This window comes from Copadichromis virginalis, linkage group LG5 (assembly GCF_057382275.1).
Source record: "Copadichromis virginalis isolate Kocher_CV1m ecotype Utaka linkage group LG5, C_Virginalis_male_GT1.1, whole genome shotgun sequence".
In the NCBI taxonomy this organism is placed as follows: Eukaryota; Metazoa; Chordata; class Actinopteri; order Cichliformes; family Cichlidae; genus Copadichromis; species Copadichromis virginalis.
In genome coordinates, this window is record NC_140622.1 from 21,714,188 (window position 1) to 21,736,227 (window position 22,040).

Sequence of the window (22,040 nt, forward strand, 5' to 3'; positions counted from 1 at the left end):
TTATTTCGATTACAGTAACAGGTTATAACCAGGGACGTGCAGAGGGGGGGGGGGGGGGGGGGGGGCTAGAGGGGCTTGAGCACCCGCCCCTTTCCTGATGAGTGCCCAAAGTGCCCTTTTGTTGAGGCAACTTTTAAATTTTTTTTATTTATTTATTTATTTATTTTATGTGTGTGTGCGTGCGGAGTCCTGTCTGTGCCCCTCAACAATAATATTTAACTATTAATCACAGTTTTGCTAAATAAAAGGATCTGGCTTGCATCAGTCACATGATCACATTTAACCAATGATCGCCCTCGACGGCAGAACGCGCTGGTTACGAGCCGGGAACGAGCTCACAAAGAGCACGCGCATTTTTTGCGGTCCGGAGCTGTAGGAGAAACACAAGTTAACTCAGAGACACAGACTGATGCGACAAAACCAGTAAGTAGGTGTACAGCGTACACTGTAGTGTGTAGCACACAGGAGTATTAGCTTATTACGTACACGTTGGTAAGCTGTCTTGTTGCAACTGACTAACTGAAACAAACGAGCGTGCTGTGTGTGCAACAGCGCGACAAACATTACCTGTCCTTTTATTAACTGCACAAGTAGTGCTGGTCATAGCTGCTGGCTACCTGTGTAAGGCTGTCATGGGTCTGTAGCTCTGTCACCGTTTTAGGGAACATATTTAGTTTTAAAGTAAGTTTCCGGGCTTTTCCTGCCTTTCTGGAGGGATTATATTTCACTAAAAAACGATCTAATATGAATGTCCACATAATAATTATTATAATTATAATATATTAAAAAACACACGCTGTATTTTAAAGAACATACATTAAGAAGCAGATTATATTAGATTTATATTTTAAATAAGAAAAAAGTTGGATTTTACAGCAGTAAAATGATTGTATCTCTACAGTTTAAAAATGTAATAAGCTTTGCCCTGCACAGAGTGGATAGTGAAACAAATGGAATCATCATAAATACATTATTTCATATTTATTACTTCCCCCTCCTCATTGCTTTATTATTGTAGCTCTAGTAATAAATAATAATGTAAGGATGCCCATAGTATATACAGTATTCTGAAGAAGGTCTAAAATGTCACTGTGTGTGCATGTGTGTGTTTTATTTAGCTGGATTTAAAAAAAATATTACTCATGATATAACATTGTGCAGACATGGCTGGTAAGGACATGAGGAGGAAACAGTAGGAGCTGTATGAGGCTACTAAAGGCAGTGCTATAACATTTTTCTGTCATCATTTTATTACAGATTAAGTGCAAGAGTTGTTAGGTGTGGATAATTAGATTATAGTTTATTGCAATAGCAAGTTGTGCCTTGTTCTCAGATAGACAGCAAGTGGAGAGTGATATATGAAAAGATGGGAAGGAAGGAAGAAGAGAAGCAAAGAGTGATTCACAGGCAGAGCTGAGTTTATGTCACAGTTTTTCGTTGCCTTATGGTTCCAAGCGCTGTCACCAATCTTTGCATTTTGTTATTATCTCATGACACTTGTTTAATCAGCTACCATCTCTCCTGTGGACTTTTTAATGTCTACAGTCTCAGATCAACACAGCCCTGCCCTTCCCATATTAGATTCTTGATGAATGTGTGTTGTTGTTATTCAGCATGGTTCAATGTGCCCCTTTTTAACTTTGAGCACCCGCCCCTTTAAACCTCTCTGCACGTCCCTGGTTATAACTGTTTACAATAAGAAAAGTAAAGTATTGTATTTGAAAAAAACCAAAATAAACTTGTGATCAAAATCTTTTTTCACATGATATTTTTGTTACAAACGTTTAAATGAATTTTACTAAAGAATGAATTGAATGCTACATGTGTGCTATCCATCATCCATCAATCCTCTTCCACTTATCATAAGTCAACAGTTAAAAGTAATATTTTCAAATATAAAAAATACAAAAGTAAATACTGCCCAGGCAGTGAGCTGCCTTGACGAAGGTCTGCAGAATGCTCAAAGTGCTTCATATTACTGTCCACTCTTAGATTTTAGTTCAGACTTTTTAAAAAATTATTTATTTATTTATTTATTTATTTATTTATTTATTTATATGAGAGAGTGTTTGGACATGAGACACATTGTTCAAGAATCCAAGAAAAATCAGAACAAATGATCTGAAAGTGAATTTTTGTGTGTATAAGCTATCTACTGATACCACTGTTTTAAGCCGTAGAGGCTTGCTTTAGTGGGACACCATTTCAGTCTTCAGATTCACTGTCTGCCAATTCCTGTATGACTTCTATCCAGTGTTTATTATGCATTACAAACTTGGCAGTATTGTTTGACACATCAGAGGTAGAAGGGATGGTGCAATGGTGTGAGAGCCACAACCTAATGCTAAATGTTAATGAAACTAAAGAAACTGTTTTGATATTAGATGTAAAAGAGATCATAGTTTGTTCTTAATTGGTGAACAGAAGGTTGGGCAGGTAACAATATTTAAGTAGACGTTAACTTACAGTTTGTCAGTTATAGCAGGCCTCTCTCTCTGGTAAGACCAAAGGTGGAGGTGTCTGCTTCTACATCAATAGTGGCTGGTGCACAGATGTGACAGTGATTGCTCAGCACTGCTCTTCCTCTCTGGAATATCTTTTTATTCACTGCAAACCGTTTTATTCTCCGCGGGAGTTCGCTTCATTCATCCTGGCCGCTGTTTACATCCCGCCAGACGCGGATGCGCAGGCAGCTCAGTGCGCACTCGTGGAGCAGATACTCCACACGGAGCGGACATTCCCGGACTCTCTCATCATTGCTCTTGGGGACTTTAACAAAGCCAATCTGAGCCATGAGCTTCCGAAATATAAGCAGTATATTAAATGCCCGACCAGAGAGGAGAGGACATTAGACCACTGCTACAGCACGATCAGCGGGGCCTATCGCGCGGTGTCCCGCGCTTCACTCGGACTTTCTGACCACGTCATGATCCACCTAATCCCCGCGTACAGACAGAGGCTGAAGCTCTCCAAACCTGTCGTGAGGACAAAAAAAACTGTGGAGCAACGAGGCTGTGGAGGAGCTTCGCACGTGTTTGGAGTCTACAGACTGGGACACAATGAAGGCTGCTTCTAACAGCTTGGACGAGTTTACGGACACTGTCACCTCCTATATCCACTTCTGTGAGGACAGCATTGTGCCATCACGCACCAGGGTGAGTTATAACAATGACAAACCCTGGTTTACTCCTAAACTCAAAAAGCTGTGGCTGGAAAAGAGAAAGGCGTTCAGAAGCGGAGACAGGGACTGCTACAGAGAGGCCAAGTACAGGTTCACTAAAGAAGTGGACGTTGCTAAACATCAGCACTCTGAGAAGATGCAGCAGCAGATCTCAGAGAATGACTCGGCCTCTGTGTGGAAAGGTTTTAGGAATATCACAAACTACAAGCCTAAAACCTCCCACTCCACTGATGACTTGCTCTTAGCCAACACCCTTAACGACTTTTACTGCCGTTTTGACGAGCCATCAGGCAGCCTTCACACCTCCAACGGCCCCAACAATAGAGGCACTTTGGACACTCATTCCCCCACCTCTCCCCCCTCCATAGAGCCATCACCACCTTCAAACTGTTCACCTACAACACCCCCCTCCTCACCCCACACAAAAGAGGATTTCACACCACCTCCTCCCACCACAACTCTTCATATTCATGAAGCAGATGTGAGGAAGCAGTTTAAGAGGCTGAATGCTCGAAAAGCTCCCGGCCCAGACGGTGTGTCTCCTGCCACCCTCAGACACTGTGCAAACGAGCTGGCCCCAGTGTTTTCTGGCATTTTCAACTCCTCACTGCAGGCATGTCATGTGCCTGCCTGCTTCAAGTCCTCTACCATAATCCCTGTCCCCAAGAAACCTAGGATCACTGGACTAAACGACTACAGACCCGTGGCTCTGACATCTGTGGTCATGAAGTCATTTGAGCGCCTAGTTCTCTCCCATCTCAAGACCCTCACGGCCCCCCTCCTGGACCCCCTGCAGTTTGCATACAGAGCCAACAGGTCTGTAGATGACGCCATCAACATGGCCCTACACTTCATCCTGCAGCATCTGGACTCCCCAGGAACCTACGCCAGGATCCTGTTTGTGGACTTCAGCTCTGCCTTCAACACCATCCTTCCAGACCATCTCCGAGACAAGCTTTCCCAGATGAATGTGCCTGATCCCATCTGCCGGTGGATCACTGACTTCCTGACGGACAGGAAGCAGCATGTGAGGCTGGGAAAGAATGTCTCGGACTCCCGGACCATCAGCACCGGCTCCCCTCAGGGCTGTGTTCTTTCTCCTCTGCTCTTCTCCCTGTATACTAACTGCTGCACCTCCACCCACCAGTCTGTCAAGCTAATCAAGTTTGCAGATGACACCACCGTTATTGGGCTAATCTCGGACGGGGATGAGTCTGCCTACAGGAGGGAGGTTGAACGTCTGGTGTCTTGGTGCAGCCACAACAACCTGGTGCTGAATGCCCAGAAGACAGTGGAGATTATTGTGGACTTCAGGAAGCACACAGCCCCACTCCCCCCCATCATCCTGACTGACACCCCCATCACCTCTGTGGACTCATTCCGCTTCCTGGGTACCACCATCACTCAGGACCTGAAGTGGGAGCCCACCATCACCTCCGTCATCAAGAAAGCTCAGCAGAGGATGTACTTCCTGAAGAAATTCAACCTGCCAACACGGACGATGATGCAATTCTACACCGCAATCATCGAGTCCATCCTCACCTCCTCCATCACTGTGTGGTACGCTGGAGCCACCATCAGGGACAAACAGAGACTGCAGGGTGTTGTGCGCTCTGCTGAGAAGGTGATTGGCTGTAGACTCCCATCTCTGCAGGACCTGTACACCTCCAGGACACTGCTGCATGCAGCTCGGATCTCAGCTGACCCTTCTCACCCTGGATACAGTCTGTTTGACCTGCTCCCCTCAGGCAGGAGGCTCCGGTCCATTCGCACCAAAACCTCTCGCGATAAGAACAGTTTCTTCCCCTCTGCTGTTGGACACATGAAGGATAACCGTATGACTGTTCCCACCACTAACACATGACCCTACGCTGTGTTCACTGCATCATTCCATGTTTTGGCACTGATCACCACCTTCACTCATGTATATATCTTTCTACGTAGCACTTTTAATTCTTATTCTTACTTTTATTTTTTCATGTCTATTTAAGCGCAATTTATGACAGTATGTTTGCACTGAAGCACCGCAGCAATTTCCTAATGTTGTAAACCTGCTCAACATTTGGCAATAAAACCCTTTCTGATTCTGATTCTGATTCATCATGTGAATCCAAAATGCTGACTTTATCTAATTTGCAGTAATTACATGCAACTTTTCCATGTAATTTTGAACAGTTTTTAAATTTTCATTTTAATGGAATCCGGTAGAATGAAATACTTGATTGGTACATTCAGTTTATACCAAGCAGGATGTCCTTAATGATTATTTATGTGAATGAATAAACATTTTATTTAATATATTTCCATTGCATTTTACTCACACATACTCTGGCCAGTGTTTTTGTTAAATCTATTATCCGACATGCAGAAAAATGCAGCATTTCATTGAAACGTGCAAACATACATTGGAAAAACAGTATCTAAGGCAAAAATGAATTTGGACAGTTCTCTGAAGCTTGGAAGTCAGTATTTGGCAGGATGATTTTCATATGAACACCCTCTCTTACGCAAGCTGTTTTGTAATTTTTAACTAGTCTTCAGAACTGTTGTACCTCTCTCCTAACACCATACCCACACTCAACATGATTTGAACCAAGAATTTCAAATTTGGATTCCTCACATCATAACAGCTGTTGCCTCTGACTTTCACTGAATTCCAGTTCTTGTGTAATTTGGATTTCAGTGAACAGGAGACGGATCAACTGAAGAGTCAAATTCATCCCTCAGGTCCTGTGTCATGTCTTTTTTTTTTTTTTTAACTTATTTCTTGTGGACATGACTTTCAGGTACTGTTCATCTGATGTAGATAGTTGTTGTTTTTTTTTATTGTTGGCATTTTTTATAGATTCAACTAAAGAAATTGGAACAAATTATGTGTTTTTGCAGCAGGCTGCTAGTAACTAAGTAGCTAAAGGTACAATTTAGAACACATTGCTGCATCTATTCCCAATTTCCACTTCTACATATAAAGAAATGAGTGATTGCGCATGACTTTTGCTTGTATCTCAGTTCTTGGAGTGCCTCCCATTGTATCTATGAAATCGTCTATTAAACCCTTTGCAGCCCCTGGGGTCACATTTATGTTGGGAGAAACTGGAAACATCTGTTAACCGCACTGGATCAGACAGATCGTGGTGATACTGCAGGCAGTTGGCAGTAAACTGACCCTATCGCCCCAAGCAAAAGAGAAAAAAAAAAAAAACACCCACAATTAGCATCACACAGGAAGCAACAAGCACATGATGTATGCTGTGCCAACACCGGGAAAAATCACAATAGCGGGCCAAGTGACACGCTTTCTGCAGTCCATGAGCAGTTTCAGGGAGTGGTTTGATATTGTCGGCCTGTTTTTGGCTCCTAATGGTGATAGGATCATCATCAACCGTCCACTTGTCTGGAGCAAACTCATTGTGTGCATTGTTTTGTTTTGTTTTTTTCGTCGAAACGCCTCCTTTTCCTGCCAGCTGAGTCATGTCACACCGGTCGCGCTTTTCTTAGCTAAACAAAGCAAGTGTGTGAGTATAAAAAATAAGCATGTAAAGCTGACAGGACACATTTAGTTTAAGTGTTCTCAAAAAGGCCAGCTTTACCCCCCGCCAAAAAAGCTCTTAATATTAATTGTCCCAAAAAGCACGGTGTATCTCGTTCTATTTATTTATTGACATATTATAAATAAATATCAAAAGGAATGTAGAGTATCCAAATTACGAATCTGATCAAATAAATTCCTAAAGGACAAAAATAAAAAATGTCGTTCTCGTCGAGATAAGCTGAGATATTCGTGGAAAAATAAAGTGCCCCGTCCACATGCTTGGTGAAAAACGATCACCCAGCTGCTCAGAAAAGGTGTGCCGCCGGTGTGACGTCACACTGCTACCTGAGTTTCGGTGTGGAAAGGGAAGGACCAAAGGAGTGAGGAACATCAGCCATTCTGAGCTCCAGCTCTCCGCCTGTCGTTGTTATTAGTCGCCTTTCGTCGAACCGGTAATCGGTGAGTTCGCTTCGAGGGGAGATTGGTGGGGAGTTTGGACCCACCGAAGCGCTGTTATTTCCAGCTGCTGGTTAACAGGCCGACGAGATCTCCAACTTCCTGCTTTGCCCACAGGTATGTGTGTCGTCTTTTGTTTTCGTGTTTGCTTGCGTCGGGTGTTTGATTTTTGGACTGGATTGGACTGACACACAGATACTGCACTTCACATATTATTTAAACACACCGTGCAAAATCGTCATACGAGGCCTAGTCTGTAAGTAATCTGGCAAACAACTGAAAGGTCGCTCCGTCTGCCAGAGCTGAAGTCCAGCAGCTCTAAAATGTTTGTTTCCCCCTGATAAGTGCTGCAGCGTAGTTTGCCGTGGGGTGCACTAAAGATCATGGGGGGATGTGGGGGGGTTATTAAGACTTCTGAGGGTGGACTGATTTCACTTGGGTTTTCTCGGCAGTGAGGATGGCAGTCACCCCTCGGCGTGTCCGCCTGAAGCCCTGGCTGGTCGCGCAGGTGGAAAGCGGGCGCTACCCGGGATTGACGTGGCTTGACCGTGAGAACATGCGCTTCAGGATCCCATGGAAACACGCCACACGGCACACACCCCAGCACGAGGATGAGGACACCATCTTTAAGGTAAAGATTCACTAAAAGAGGGGTGTCTGCCTGTGTGTGTGACTTTATTCCTTATACATGATCAGAACTTGTACTTCTGCAGAGACAGTGAGGAGGTTTAAGCAGGGGTTATGCTAATTCATTCCTGGTTAATATCCTTTTAAAAAATACCCTCTAATAATAATAATAATAATAATAATAAGTAGGACTTTTAATAAAACGTCTGGCTTTGCAGCCCAGTTCTATTTTGTTTCTCTGGGTCATGTTGAATGAAACTTTATGTAGGTGTTTTATTTTATTGTTCTTCTGTAAACCTACCAAATTAAACAGGAGAGGCATAAAGGGAAAAGGTTGTGGCTCATGAGGTTGTTTTCTTTTCTTAAAAAAAATAAATAAGTAAACTTTTTTTTAAAGAAAAGAAAACAGAATTTGATCAGCATAAACTTTGTTGTGACGAGGTGTGTGTACCTCGTGAAAAATTGAGCCTCTGGGCTTGAGTCTTTTCATTCTGACATAGCTGTGAATACATTATACAGCTGTTTCCTGACAAACATGCTGACCCAGCATCACTCAGTAAATAAAGAACACTGGTTTTATTTTTATTTTTTTAAAGTGAGTGCATACTGTGCATAAATAGAAATTAAAATAACTGTGTGATACTGATCCCTTCATTTGGTCTAAATATTCCCCCAGGCATGGGCTGTGGAGACCGGAAAGTTCCAGGAGGGAGTTGACGAACCTGATCCTGCAAAGTGGAAAGCTCAGCTTCGATGTGCCCTGAACAAAAGCAGAGAATTCAACCTCGTCTATGACGGCACCAAAGAGATCCCCATGAATCCTTGGAAGATATATGATGTCTGTGACATCCCTCAGCCCCTCAGCAACCACGGTAAATGAGAGCTCTTTGATGCGGCTCGCTCTCGTCTTTCTTCGTTCATCTTTAATTTTGCAGTATTTGCCACCTCCCTCACTCCGCAGGCTCTTCAGATGCTGGCCCCTGGACACCCGGGGATGATGATGGTCTTGAGGAAGATATTCCAGATACTCCAGAGTCTCTGCCTCCATACCCATCTAATGGTGAATGGCTTTGTCTAAAAACATTACACCTGTTTCTGCAATGTCCAGTTTGATTGCTTATTAACAGTAAATGAATTATTTTCTTCGTGTAGGCACCCCCTCTCCTCTCATTATGTGGTCTCCGATGGGTTCTGAGTCATCCATGCAGCCTCCCAGCTGTCCCCCATCAAACGAGGTCTGGCCCAAAGAGGAGCCTGTTAAACCCTGGCCTAAAGAGGAGCCCGTGGATGTGGAGATGCAGCAAACGACACACGACATGCCCCCAGTTACTCTGCCCGATCCGTCTTTGCAGCCCCCTCCCCTGCCCGACGGCTTGTTTGCCTCTCCCGAAATGTGGATCAGTTCCCTTCCAAGTGAGTGTGAACTGTTGCACCTGCTTGCTTGGCAGACTTCAACTTAAAATAATAATTTGAGCTTTTTGTTGTGGCAGGCTGAGGTGTAGGGGATACCTGCTGTAGCTCCCCAAGTGCAGTTGAACTTCATGACATTTGATTGGTTTAAATTAGGAAAATATAACATCAGAAAACCTCTTCTCTAGACAGCAATACTTGCTGGTTTTATAAAAAGATAGTTTCAACTCCTCTGCTTTAAGCTTGAAGATGTCACTATTCCTGTTGTTGTTTTTAAATAAACAGAACTTTTTATTAATTAATTGAGAATATGTGTCCAGTATGTGCACCATGGTCGTAAAATTGAAGTTTCTGCTTCCCTGTGACCTCTCCTTTTTCAAAAATTAAGCTTAGTTCTTTTTCTGTTTTTACCTAAAATATAGTTTTATTGCATTTTCCTTTTTAACACGCTTCCACCTTCATCTCTGACCCAGTGACAGACCTGGAGGTGCAGTTTCTTTACAGAGGGAAGGAGATGTGTCCTACAGCGACAGTCAGCAACCCGCTAGGCTGCAGGCTGTTCTACGGAGACCTCGGGCCCATGGTCAATCAGGAAGAGCTGTTCGGCCCAGTGAACCTGGAACAGCTACGCTTTCCGACCACGGAGCACATCACCAATGACAAGCAGAGGGTCTTCACTAACCGCCTTCTGGACGTGATGGACAGAGGTCTGATCCTGGAGGTCAGCGGCCACGATATCTACGCAGTCCGTCTCTGTCAGTGCAAGGTGTACTGGTCTGGCCCCTGCGCTCCAAATCCAGCTGCTCCGAATCTCATAGAGCGGCAGAGGAAGGTCAAACTGTTCTGTCTTGAGTCTTTTCTCGCTGGTATGTATTAATGTCACTTCTTTTTAATAAATGAGATACAATGTGTAGTTAAGCATCTTTACACTGACAAAAATGGGAGTTTCAGCGGTTTGGCCCATGCCTTAAGATCAAGGTGGGCAGGTGTGGCCTGCAATGTAAAATGAGTTTGAGCACCTGTGGAAAAGCATTTTTTTTATAAATATATCTTTTTTGTTTGCTGTGCAGGTGTGATAGCTCAACAGCGTGGTCAGGCACCAATCACTCCTGACTATGAGATCAATCTGTGTTTCGGGGAGGAGTGGCCAGATGGAAGACCCAAGGAGAGGAAACTTATCATGGTCCAGGTAAAGAAATGTGTAACATAATTTAATGGTCATCAAAGGACGATGGAGTCGTGTCATCGCATCACGCAGAAATAATTTTTGAGTCTTTTTGCCTATAAAATGTCACTAAGTCATACAAAATGACAGCCAAAAGTTTAAAGAATCTCAAGAAACCAAAGATGATAAGTGTTCTATCTTGAAATTTTTAAACAAAGAAGATTGCGAAGTGTCTTTTCCCAACACTTAACGGCCCTCTTTCACCCTGCAGGTCATTCCAGTGGTGGCCCGAATGATAAGCGAGATGTTTTCTAGTGACAACACGCGATCACTTGACAGCGGCAGCATCCGCCTCCAGATTTCCATCCCAGACATCAAGGATAACATTGTGACCCACCTAAAGCAGCTTTACTGCCTGCTACAGACCCACCAGAGCCCGGAAAACTGGGCGTTGCCACCTGGCTCAGCCCTGAACATCCCCCCAGCACTGCAGACTCAGTGAAACGCGTAAACCTGTGAACTAATAATCACCGATCAGCCACAACATTAAAACCACATGCCTTATGTACAGTGTAGGTCTCTGTTGTGCTGCGTAAACAGCTCTTGCTCGTTGGGAAATGTACAGGCGATGTCTGGGTGTGTCCTGGGATGTTGGAACTGCGTTCTTTGTGTCCTGTGTCAACTCCATGGGCTCTTTAATTAAAGTTACTCGAGTGGTTTTTAAGCACTTTCCACCGAGTCATTGCCAAAGTAATGTAGTATTGTGTATAGAACAACCTTTAGGGGGGAGGTACACGTCAAAGTAAGATGAACGGGCTGAATGATTCCCAGCAGACTGTTGCATTGTAGCAATGATGTCATTCACATCAGCTGTCAGTGGTTTTAATGTTGTCTCATCGGTGTTTATCTACACTTCATCTGACGGTTACCTACTGTAAGCAGGGAACTGCTTACAATCATATTCAGAAGTGTACTCAATACTGTAGGATTTATACCCTTTTCAAATTTTCTCTAGTATAAATGTGCCGTGTTTGTGCTTTTCTCTATATAAAAGTTGTGTCTTGAAGCCTGCATTACTCAATATCTGCAGAAACCACAGACTGATGCTGTGGTTTCACTGGCCAAAGTCCTGCTTGTTGCAAGGCAACATTTAACAGAGTTAATGAGTTACAGATATCACGCTGTGCCTTATTTATCCTGAAAGGGTCCTAGAGCCTGCTATTCATGAGGGGCAGAATGCTTTTTATCGTTTTCAGTTTAAATATTTTGAAGCTACGTGTTTAGCACGAGATTTATAGATTTTGGAAAAATAGATAAATGTGAATTAAAGTTTGGATTAATAGATTTTTCTACAGTTCATGCATGACTACAGTTCAGTGGTGCCCAGCTACTTGAGATCGGTGTGGAAAAAAAAAAACAAACTTTGTTTTCTTTTTATATGTATGAGTTTCGTGGTCAGCTGGCCCATACACAGCAAAATCTCCAGTGTTAAATAAACACTAGAGAGTGTCTATATGGGTCCACACCTGAGTGTTAAATTAACACTCAACAGAAATGCTGCAGTATACGGTCATATGTTTTAGTGACACCCAAATGACCTGACTGTCAGAGATTTACAGTTAACAAACAGTCAGGTGAATAAACAACAATGAGACACTTGTGTCGGTTAACGTGCTGCACGGGTGAAAAGCTCAGAGCAAATCACACCGAACTGCAGTATTCGTTTATTTTTATAGGTTACATCGTCAATATGCAAATATAATCACATTTCCTGTCCCGCAGGTCCTGGTGTGTGTGTGTCACAGAGTATGTGTGTTGCAGGTCAATTTCTAAGAATAATATAATGCAAGTCAACTTCTGCGGATATGTATTTCTGTGCTGGTCTCTTGTCAGTGTCACAGGGTCAGCTTCCTGTCAAAACAGAAAACTGTCTGGTGAAATATGTATAACATAACTTTTGAAGCATAAGCAAATAAAACAAAAACTCCCTAACACTGACCATGCATGATCATGTGCTAACTGTAGCACATGCCACCGCAGACTTGTCGGAACCACCATCTGCCGCACTGCGCTCCAGTCTTCTCCAGGCCTTGGGGTCCACTTGCGCATCAATAAACCTTCCCAAACGAAAAATGTCTGCTTCTTGCTCCCCTCACCACCCTTATCCTGAGCTGCAGCAGTAAAACACTTAACTAATGAAGGGTCTTCTTTCTGAGCCTTCACAAGTGCTTCCCGGGTGAGCAGAAAAGGAGCTCCAGACTCAGGAGCTGGCTCAACCACACTTTGAGCTGCCTCTAAGGCTCCATTATCTCCCTCATCAGTACAGGGCATCACATCCTTCTCTAGAATAGAGCCAATCACTGATTCTGACAAATCAACCCCCCCCACCTTGTTGCTGGGCACGTGAACGAGTCAGAACGCTCACCGGGAACACATCCGGGTGCTGCAGGCTGAGGGCATCTAACACAGGCTCTATAACAGGATTGTTGTCACCTCAGGGGTAGGATAAACTTTCCCACCCGCGATATCATTTCCCATTATAAAATCCACCCCATTAATCGGGAAAGAAGGCCGCACACCCACTGAGAAGAAACCACTCACCAGCTCACTCTGTACCCAAATACGATGGAGGGGAGCAGGCACAAAACTCATCCCAACACCTCTTACAATGATGCTAGAGTCACAGTCAGACTTCTCATTAAATTCAAGCACACTAGCTAGTATGAGGGACTGTGAGCCACCAGTATCACGCAGAATGGTCACTTCACGCTTATCCTTGGTCTTACCAGAAAGCGAAACTGTCCCCTTAAAAATGAAGAGCTTAAAACACTCATCCGGGGTCTCAGGGGAGGGGGGCCTACTGACAGGAGGCATGGTTTTAATCAGCCCGACCCCTTTTGGTTTACGTGAAGTCGAGACTGATTGTGAAGCTTATAAACGGAAACAATCTGCGATCAGGTGGCCAGACTTAAAACAGAAAAAACACTTTCGGTCTGCCTTGGGACGAAACACAAGTACCTCACTCTTTGGGTGCTGTGCAACTGGCACCTCGCTAGCCTTCACTGGGGCATCGCGCCGGTCATACCTACTGACACTGGTTTTATGGACGAGCGCAAACTCATCAGCCAGCGTCGCAGCCTGCTGTAGCGAGGAAACCTTCTGTTCATTAATATATACTGCGATGCGCTCAGCAATGCAGTTCTTAAATTCCTCTATGAGCATTAGTTCCCGGATCGAAGCCAGGTCAGTGGGTTTGCAGGCCGCACACCACCGATCGAAAAGAACACCTTTTTCCCTGGCGAAATCAAGATAAGACTGACCCTGTCCCCTTTTCAACCCCCGGAAACGCTGCCTATAGGCTTCTGGGACCAGCTCATAAGCCAGCAGGATAGCACTTTTCAGCTTGTCATAGTCCAAGCTGTCCTCAGCCGACAACGAGGAACAAACTTCTTGAGCCTTACCTGCCAGCTTACATTGGAGCAAAATGGCCCACGAATCCCGTGGCCAGTGCAAGGCCGTGGCTATTCGTTCAAACGACTCGAAGCAGCTGTCGACCTCAGTGTCACGGAACATCGGAACCAGACAACTGTTTTTCCCTACATCAAACTGTGTGTCTGCCTGACGAATGGAGGCAGTCGGAGGAAGGGAAGCCTGCCGGAGTTCCAGCTGTCGCAACTTAACAGCTGTCTCTGCCTCCACCTCCACCTTTTTTAATTCGACCTCCCTGGCTCTAGCAAGCTCTGCGTCTAAACGCCTAAGCTCCAACTCTTTCTTTAGCTGGAACTCCCTCTCATGATCCTCCTTTTCCAACTGGAGACGAGCCAGGCGTACACGGAGCTTAGCATCCTGCTTCGAGCCTACACTTGATTCAATGGAGAGAGGTTCGAAGCGAGGCAATGTCATGGGTTTGTCCTCAGGCAGCCCCTGAGCAACAGGTGTCGACACCAATGGACCTACAGCTTGAGCTGGCACCTGCGGAACAGGCTGAGATGCTGCACCATGCTCAAGTGGACTGGCAGACACTGGCAAGGCCACTATCCCTTTCTCCACCAAGCCAGACACAAGAGCAGCTTTCAGCTCAGCCTTACGCAGAGCTGTGGAGACAGAAATGCTATAAAATGTTGCCACCTCATGCAAATCCCTCTTCCTACAGGCGTCCAGTTGGACAAGCGAGGGGTTTTCCTTAAACACGGCAATATCAAAGGTAGCCATTAACTCTAAAACAAAAACTACCTGAGGCTAACAATAACAACAAAGAAGCACCACCTCCAATACACAAATGAAAAACAGGCGGGAAATGTGTGGCCACAGGTTAACCAATAAATAAAAATACCGCCGACCCTCTCCCCAGACCTGCCTACTAAAATCTTAGCCTAGTTAGCTTCTGGAGTGTACCAGGCTCGAGGCAACTTTAAAGGCTAAGCATCAAGTGCACAAAGCACCGACAAGCCTACCCCCAACAGGGAACTAATCCCCACCCGGGATTACTCCGAAAATAATAAAGGAAAAATAAAAGATGAGTGCCTGAAGGAGGAGCTTACGCTCAGCTAGACACTCCCCTTTTGCTAACTGGAGAGAGAGCGCAGCAGATACAATACAACTAACCAGGACACCGGCAAACAACCCACTAAAACTCAATTGCTGTTCCTTCCATTCATATCCCGGACAAGCCCCCACATTGTTACGTTCCCCCCGAAGGGGTCTAGGCATGTGAGTGAGGGGACCAGTAACAAATGAGTCCGGAATCAGAATGAAAAGGAAAACAGACAGTTGTTCTGTATTAATATAGCTTTATTACAAATGGTACAGGTGTATTACAAACGACATTAACTTAAAGAGCCGGCAACGCCATTTTACCAACAATGCCAAAGAAACAAAGGAAACACTCGCAGCAACAAAAGGCAAGAAGACTACTAAACAAAAAAGGGAGGCACTTCCCACCCTACTCCTCACAACGGGGAGACACTCTCAGGGCCCACAAGCCCATCTACTCACTAGTCAGAAGGAGGCTGTCTGTCCAAAACCTAGCACAAAAACATGTAGAGCCACAGAGGGGAAAAAACCACCCTGCTCACAGCTCATCCCCAGTTTAAATAGCCTCAGAGGTGATTGCTGACTGGAGTCAGGTGGCAAACGAGGCTAATCAGAAGCAGCTGTGTCCTGGGGAGAGGAGAGTGAGAGAGACAGAGGGGGTAGGAGTGGCAAGAGAGGAGGAGGCGGGGAGAGCGGGCAAACACCCCACCCACACACTCCCACAGCCTCACAGGACGTAATATTGGAAAACATTAGAAAAACTTCAAGCAAAGATATGATTGCGCTATAACGTGTTGTAAAAGTAATCAACTCTTTCTCTCCATTAATGTATGCAAGGTGCTTGAACAAAACAAATCACAAGAGTTATATTCAACCCTCTGGATAATTGTTCAGTTAGCTATTAGCTCACATTGGAACATTACATTTGTGTGATAAATGCATGTTTTTAATCTTAAATAAATCTTTGATATTACTGAAGGAAAACCTTCATTCCTTGGTGTGACTTTCTTAAGGATAGTGAAGGATGAGAAACGTGGAAGCAGGATACTCATAAATTTGATTTTGGCTAAAAGGGGTCAAAAGTCTTAAACAGATGAGCTAACCCCTTAAAGTAACCTGTAACAGCATTTTATCTACTCTGCATCACAGTTTAACAACCTGTGGGTATTTGGGGTTGATTACAGCTGGTAGCAGAGTAATAATTTGTAGAAGTACGTTTCCTTTACACTGATATTCAGTTTTATAAAACACTTTATACTTTTTACTTTGTATTTCATAACATTTTAGAAGGATTTAATTTGTGATGCTCATATAGTCAATTCAAAGCTGCAGTTACTCGTTGTTATTAATATACACTGTTATCAGTATATTAATAATGTACTTGATTGGTCTAAAGTGCATTATAGTAAACTCACTCCAGTAAGCTTAAAAATGGAGAAATTATAATGAGTAAACATAAAATTCTTGATAAAAATATTCTGATTTTCTGACAATAGTGTTGAGATAAAGTTTAGGCCTTCAGTTTGTCTGAGCATTACAATAACTAAGTACATGATGTGGTTTAAAATTGACATTTTATTTTCATGTCATCCAGCAACAGACACAGTTAGATACATTAATTTTTGGACAATGATACATTTTTCGGTGCACCACCACAGTGGATTTTAGACCAGATAATCAATATCTAATTGGAGTGCCGACTTTCAGCTTTAATTCAGTGGGTTTAAATTTCTGAGTTAACTATTGGAGATACATCGTTCTCAGAAGTACTTGGACAATTAAGTGATAAACTGTTTCAAGGTCAAGTAAAGCCTGCTTACTTGTTATTTCAAACTAACTAATCAGATAAAAGATCTGGAGTTGATTTCAGGTCTTGAACTTTCATTTGCTATTGTTAACTGGAATTCTAAACATGTGGTCCAAAGACATGTCCATGTAAGTAAAGAAAGCCATCATTAGGCTGAACAATCAAAATAAACCAGTCCGAGAAACAGAAAAAGGAGTGGCCAAATCAGCAGTCATGTACACTCTTAAATGGAACCAGTGGAGCAAGGTCATTAGCGTTTATTAATCATGTGACTGCTGATAGACGTAGCAGGGTGGATTGTGAAGTATACAGGGTTATACTCTCTGCTCAAATTCAGCCAAATGCCGCAAAACTGTGCACACAGTATTTCACAGTGTGAGTGAATGATGACACAAAAGGAAAAAAAGAAATAGTTTCTCAGGGCAAAGAAATGGGATATTCTTCAGTGGCCAAGTCGGCTATCTGATTCCAGCCCCAAAGAGCGTGCTTTTTATTTATTAGATTCAAAACTGAATGCAGCAGCTGAAGGTAGCTGCAGTAAAAGGCCTAACGGAGCATCTCAGTGAAGGAAACACAGCACTTGGTAATGTCCATGGGTTCTACACTTCAAACTGTCCCACAGACCTTACATTTAAAACTACTTCAGGTTGTTCACATCATTTTGTGCTTCTAAAAACAGGAGACTGTATATGATAATAGAGTCCAACACTTGGCTGTTTTGTTGTTGCTGATTCCTTTCACTATTTGATATGTTTTCTGGTGTTTTTGTGTTAAGATTTAGCTGCTGAAACAGATGAACTGATTGATGCCTCGGTGCTCATCTTCAAGGTTCTCTCTTTCAAATGTTAAATTTAAAGAAAGGTTTCAATAGATATCCAACAACAGCTACGATCTAGAGAGGTACAACTAACACAATAACTTAGATCCCTGTCACCCAACATATAGAGCTCTTACCTTAAAGACCTCATAGTACTCTTACCACATACTGACTGGTTCCAGCCCTCGCCTGCAGCCTGTGAAAATATTTTACACTTTTTTATTGTGAAGGTCTCCTCCACAGGTCTCAAATCTCTCCTTCATGACCCCTCAGTCTCTACTTCCTGCGCTGCTGTCTTTGACAGGTTTGAGCCCGTGACTCTCTTCTCTTTAAAGGAGATTTTTGGTCGTTTTAAGCCTGCAGGGTCTCCAAGGATGTCCCTCCTCGACTCTTAAAAGAGGTGTGACCAGCAGTTGGACCTTTGGTTCTTGAGCTGGTAAAACACAGTCTGATGTTAGTTTGATGCCCTAAAGATTTTAAACATGCTCTAGTCAAACCCCTGATTAAAAAACCTGCTCTTGATCCTGCAATTTTTGCAAATTACAAGCCTATCTCCAAACTACCTGATAGGTTTGTAACATAAACCTATTCGCTGGAACGTTAAGGACAATCTGCTACGCAGCAAAAGCAAGACTCAAGGCACCAAAGTTCTCTGGTTACTCATGCATGAGGGAGACCTGGCTGGAGCCAAGCGTCGTTCCACCACTTGACCACTGTCAGACTCTCAGCCAGGTTTCCCCACAGCACTCCTTTTATTGTGGTTACATGAATATGCATAGGGTCATTAACATATAACATCTTACATAGGTATACATGTGAACAAAGAATACTGTGTGTGTGTGTGTGTGTGTGTGTGTGTGTGTGTGTGTGTGTGTGTGTCAAAGGTCATATAACAACATGAAAGCACAAAGGCAATCATCCTTGGTCAGGAAGAGGGTAGACTAGACCCCCCCGGTAAGGAAGTCCAGCAGTTCATCTAAACAGAAAAGCACTTAGACTAAAACAAATGTAGCTACGTTAATCCTACCATAAAACAATAAAACAAGATGCGACCTCTTCCCATGCCCCCAAGATGCAGGTGTGCATTCCAGTGTGGAATACACACCAAGCCTCTGTAGCCTGTTAAAGATCACACAACTTATCACTACACAATTGATTATACACCTCTAAGCATATATGATTAAATGTTTCCTAATACAAATGACAATAATAAAATCTAAACCCAACACTACCTTTTCTTTCCAGAATTCTTGAAAAGATAGCTCACAGCTAATTAATGACATTCCTGGAAAATGATTTAGACGTTTTCCAATCTGGTTTTAAACCCTCACATAGCACTGAATCAGCCCTTTTAAAAGTTTTTAATGACATATTTTTAGCTACTGACGCTGGGAACTGTTGTTCATGTGCTTTTAGATTTGACGGCTGCGTTTGATACAGTGGATTGTGCCATTTTACTCTCTTGTTTGGAGCACCGGGTGGGCATTAGGGGCACAGCACTGGAGTGGTTCAGGTCCTGCTTGGCTGGGTGAACTTTTTGTGTCTGTCTCTGTGACCATGTGTCGTCCCCCGCTCCTCTCTTGTGTGGTGTCCCACAGGGCTCAGTTCTAGAGCCCCTCCTCTTTTCTTTGTATCTGGTCCCTCTTGGTTCTATACTGAGAAAACATGGCATTGCATTTCATCTCTATGTTGATGTCTGTCAGATCTATGTCCCTCTAAAGAAAAAAGGCACATATTCCATACAGCCATTACTTCAGTGTCTTGATGACATTAGGGTTGGATGTCTCTTAACCTTTAAAATTTTAATGACAAAAAGACTGAGGTGATGGTTTTTGGTAGCCCCACTGAGACCCCCAATGTGTTTTTAGATACCTTGGCCCAGTATAATAAGCCATCTGTCACAAACCTGGGGGTCAAAGTGGACTCTGAACTGAAGCTTGACAGTCGGATTAAAGCTTCTTTCATCTTAGGCAGCTGGTCTGCCTTTAGAGATTAGACAGGCCTGTTTTTTAAATCACTCCTGAAAACCCATCTCTTCACCCTGGCCTTTGACACTTTTTGAGATGTTGGTTTTAGTTTATTTTCATTTTGGTTGTTTTAGTTTATTCTATGCGGTTTTATCTTGTTTTTAAATATAGGGCTGTTTTAATTTTTGTGTATTATGTATTTTATTTTCTACTGTTTTGTTTTATTCTATTGTTCTTAATTTATTTACTGTACCGCACTTTGTCCTGTGCTGGGCATTTTAAAGTGCTTTATAAATAAAGTTGGATTGGATTGGATTTTAAAATATACAACGTAGGCCTCTGTGAATCACTTTTCCGGCGTTGATGTACTTTTACATGAAATAAACTCAGACATATTAACTGAATTTAACTTAAGATTTCACAGAACTCACTTCATTTTGCACACTAAGCTCTGGCAACTTATGCTTTAAGTAAGTATCTCTGCTTAATGTAACTGTTGCACAAACATAAGTTGCTTTTTTTCTCTGAGGCATGCTTGAGTTGCTTTTTTTTGGTAAACATAAGATATGAAATGAGATTTAAATCTCAATGAGACTTTTCACCTGGATAAATAAAGGATAATAAGGTAGCTTTCACATAGTGTAGGGCCAGATTTAACTTAAGTATATTTTTTATAAATGACAGGATGAGGAATATACGCATTAAAATATAGAATGTAGTTATGTAAGCGCAGTTTTGGCACAATGCTTTAATTGATTGTTTTTATTTTATTGCTGTCCAGAAAACCAGTCCGTCCTTTAAAAAAAGAAAAAAAGTCTCTCTGTAGCACCAGGTCGTCATGGAGACAAGCTGGTCCATCCAGTTCCTCTGTACTCGATGGAAGGTGATCGTGGCCATGATTTTCATTGAAATGTGAGGAATGTGTGGTGTGAATGCTCTTTTAATGGTTTACCTGCTTGACAGCACTGGACTTACTTCCCAGGATGAGACGGCAGTAACAGAAAGAGTTACCCATAGCATGAGCGTCATTCACTTAGTTACCAATTACCACAAATTGCTGTTTTTTATTTAACTGAGCTTCTTCCTTTTTTCCACTTGCTTCCACTGCAACTTTAGCTATGAATCATGAAAAGACAGACGGCTTACAGGCACTGAAGTAAAAGGAAATGAAGACCTAAAAAACACAAATATTTTTTGCATTCCATTATGATGTGGTGTAAACTGGCTGGAAGTGGAAATGAAAGCACTGATGAGATCTTAAAATTTACTGAATCAAAGAATGTGTGCAACGAAGCAGTTTCGGTGCATGGCAGCATCGTAGACCCACACTGTAGCTTTCATTTTCATTATTACTGCGAAAAGTGTTCACAGGAAGATCTGCGGCTTCTCCCGACGAATGAAGGCACTGTTGGTGTGAATCCTGATGCTGAGTTTTAGTTCAAATCTTTGTTGTTCACCACTGTGTGTCGTCAGGGGGCTGTTATATATATACCTCTATCTCCATTTGTTACTGTCCTTTCATTCTATTGTTTGAGAATAGTGACTTTTGTGTATTTATGTATGAGTTTCTTTTAATTCATGAAAGCTCACTTTGTCTACTCTGCATTCCTATGAAGTTTTTCAAAACCTGTTTCAGTGTAATGAGGTATGTCAAAGAAAGTTGGTGCTTCTTGTGGCTAATTTGATTATTAGTGTATCATTCTCCTTGTTAAAGAAACCTTCTCTGGTGACGGAAGCAGTAGTCTAATGAAACCAAAACTATATGCATACCTGCTGCTAAGTGAGAGCTTAGAACACGGTGTACCGCCTTTAATTCAGCGTATCACTGTTACATGTGGTATTATTTTGGATAGTAGCGCAGTAAATGGGTAAGTTGAGAGATCACAGAGAGAAGACTGGAGAAAGGACATGTGTTATTATAGGGAAATATTCTGAGTGCTTCTTGAATGTAGTTCTTATCAACATCTGCATAAAAACAGAAGCAGCAGAAGACTCACTGTGTTGGCTGAGGGACTTCAGGCCAGCTGATTTCACCTGTGGGACAGTGACAGGACTACAACCCGAGGAAGAAGATTATCCACGCGTACTCAGTCCTGATTTATAGTTTATGCTGCTGTTTTATCAACATAAAATTAAATGAAGTTTTTCACTCTTTCAACCATTCGAGTAGGAATTACAACATCGACTCTTCCAAACTGAACTATCTCAACAACTTCTTGATATTTTGCTAATTTGTTCCGATTATTTGTTTTTTCTCGTGAACCATGATTAAATTTTTCAGCTTTGATGTTACAATTATTTTGCTTTTTTTTTAAGCACAGACATATTGAAGAAAAAAGGAAAAGAAGGAGGAATGCATTAGCTTTGAGTAAACATAAAGAGTTGCATAAATCCACACCCTTTTTGATAAATAATACTTCCTATCAATAACAACCAAAATGCTCAATAATGCCTACAGAGGGAGAATTATATAAAGCAGCGATAACTGACACTAAACTGACACCTGCTGGTTGACAAATGTAACAATGAAGCAGTCAGTTTGAGT

The 22,040-nt window shown here is 42.7% G+C and overlaps 1 protein-coding gene across 3 annotated transcripts; it reads left to right on the forward strand.

Moving 5' to 3' along the window:
• Positions 1-236: 236 nt before the first annotated feature.
• Positions 237-14,679, forward strand: LOC146709627 (interferon regulatory factor 6-like). Of its 3 annotated transcripts, none has more exons than XM_085456672.1 (8): positions 237-423; positions 7,622-7,800; positions 8,473-8,668; positions 8,758-8,856; positions 8,949-9,209; positions 9,680-10,072; positions 10,277-10,395; positions 10,643-14,679. In XM_085456672.1, coding segments are annotated over exons 1-8 (1,479 nt in total). In that variant the 5' UTR covers positions 237-422; the 3' UTR covers positions 10,874-14,679. The 3 variants fall into 3 exon arrangements, with proteins under 3 accessions (XP_085312798.1, XP_085312800.1, XP_085312799.1); XM_085456673.1 differs by lacking the exon at positions 237-423 and adding an exon at positions 7,041-7,286; XM_085456674.1 differs by lacking the exon at positions 8,758-8,856.
• Positions 14,680-22,040: the final 7,361 nt, after the last annotated feature.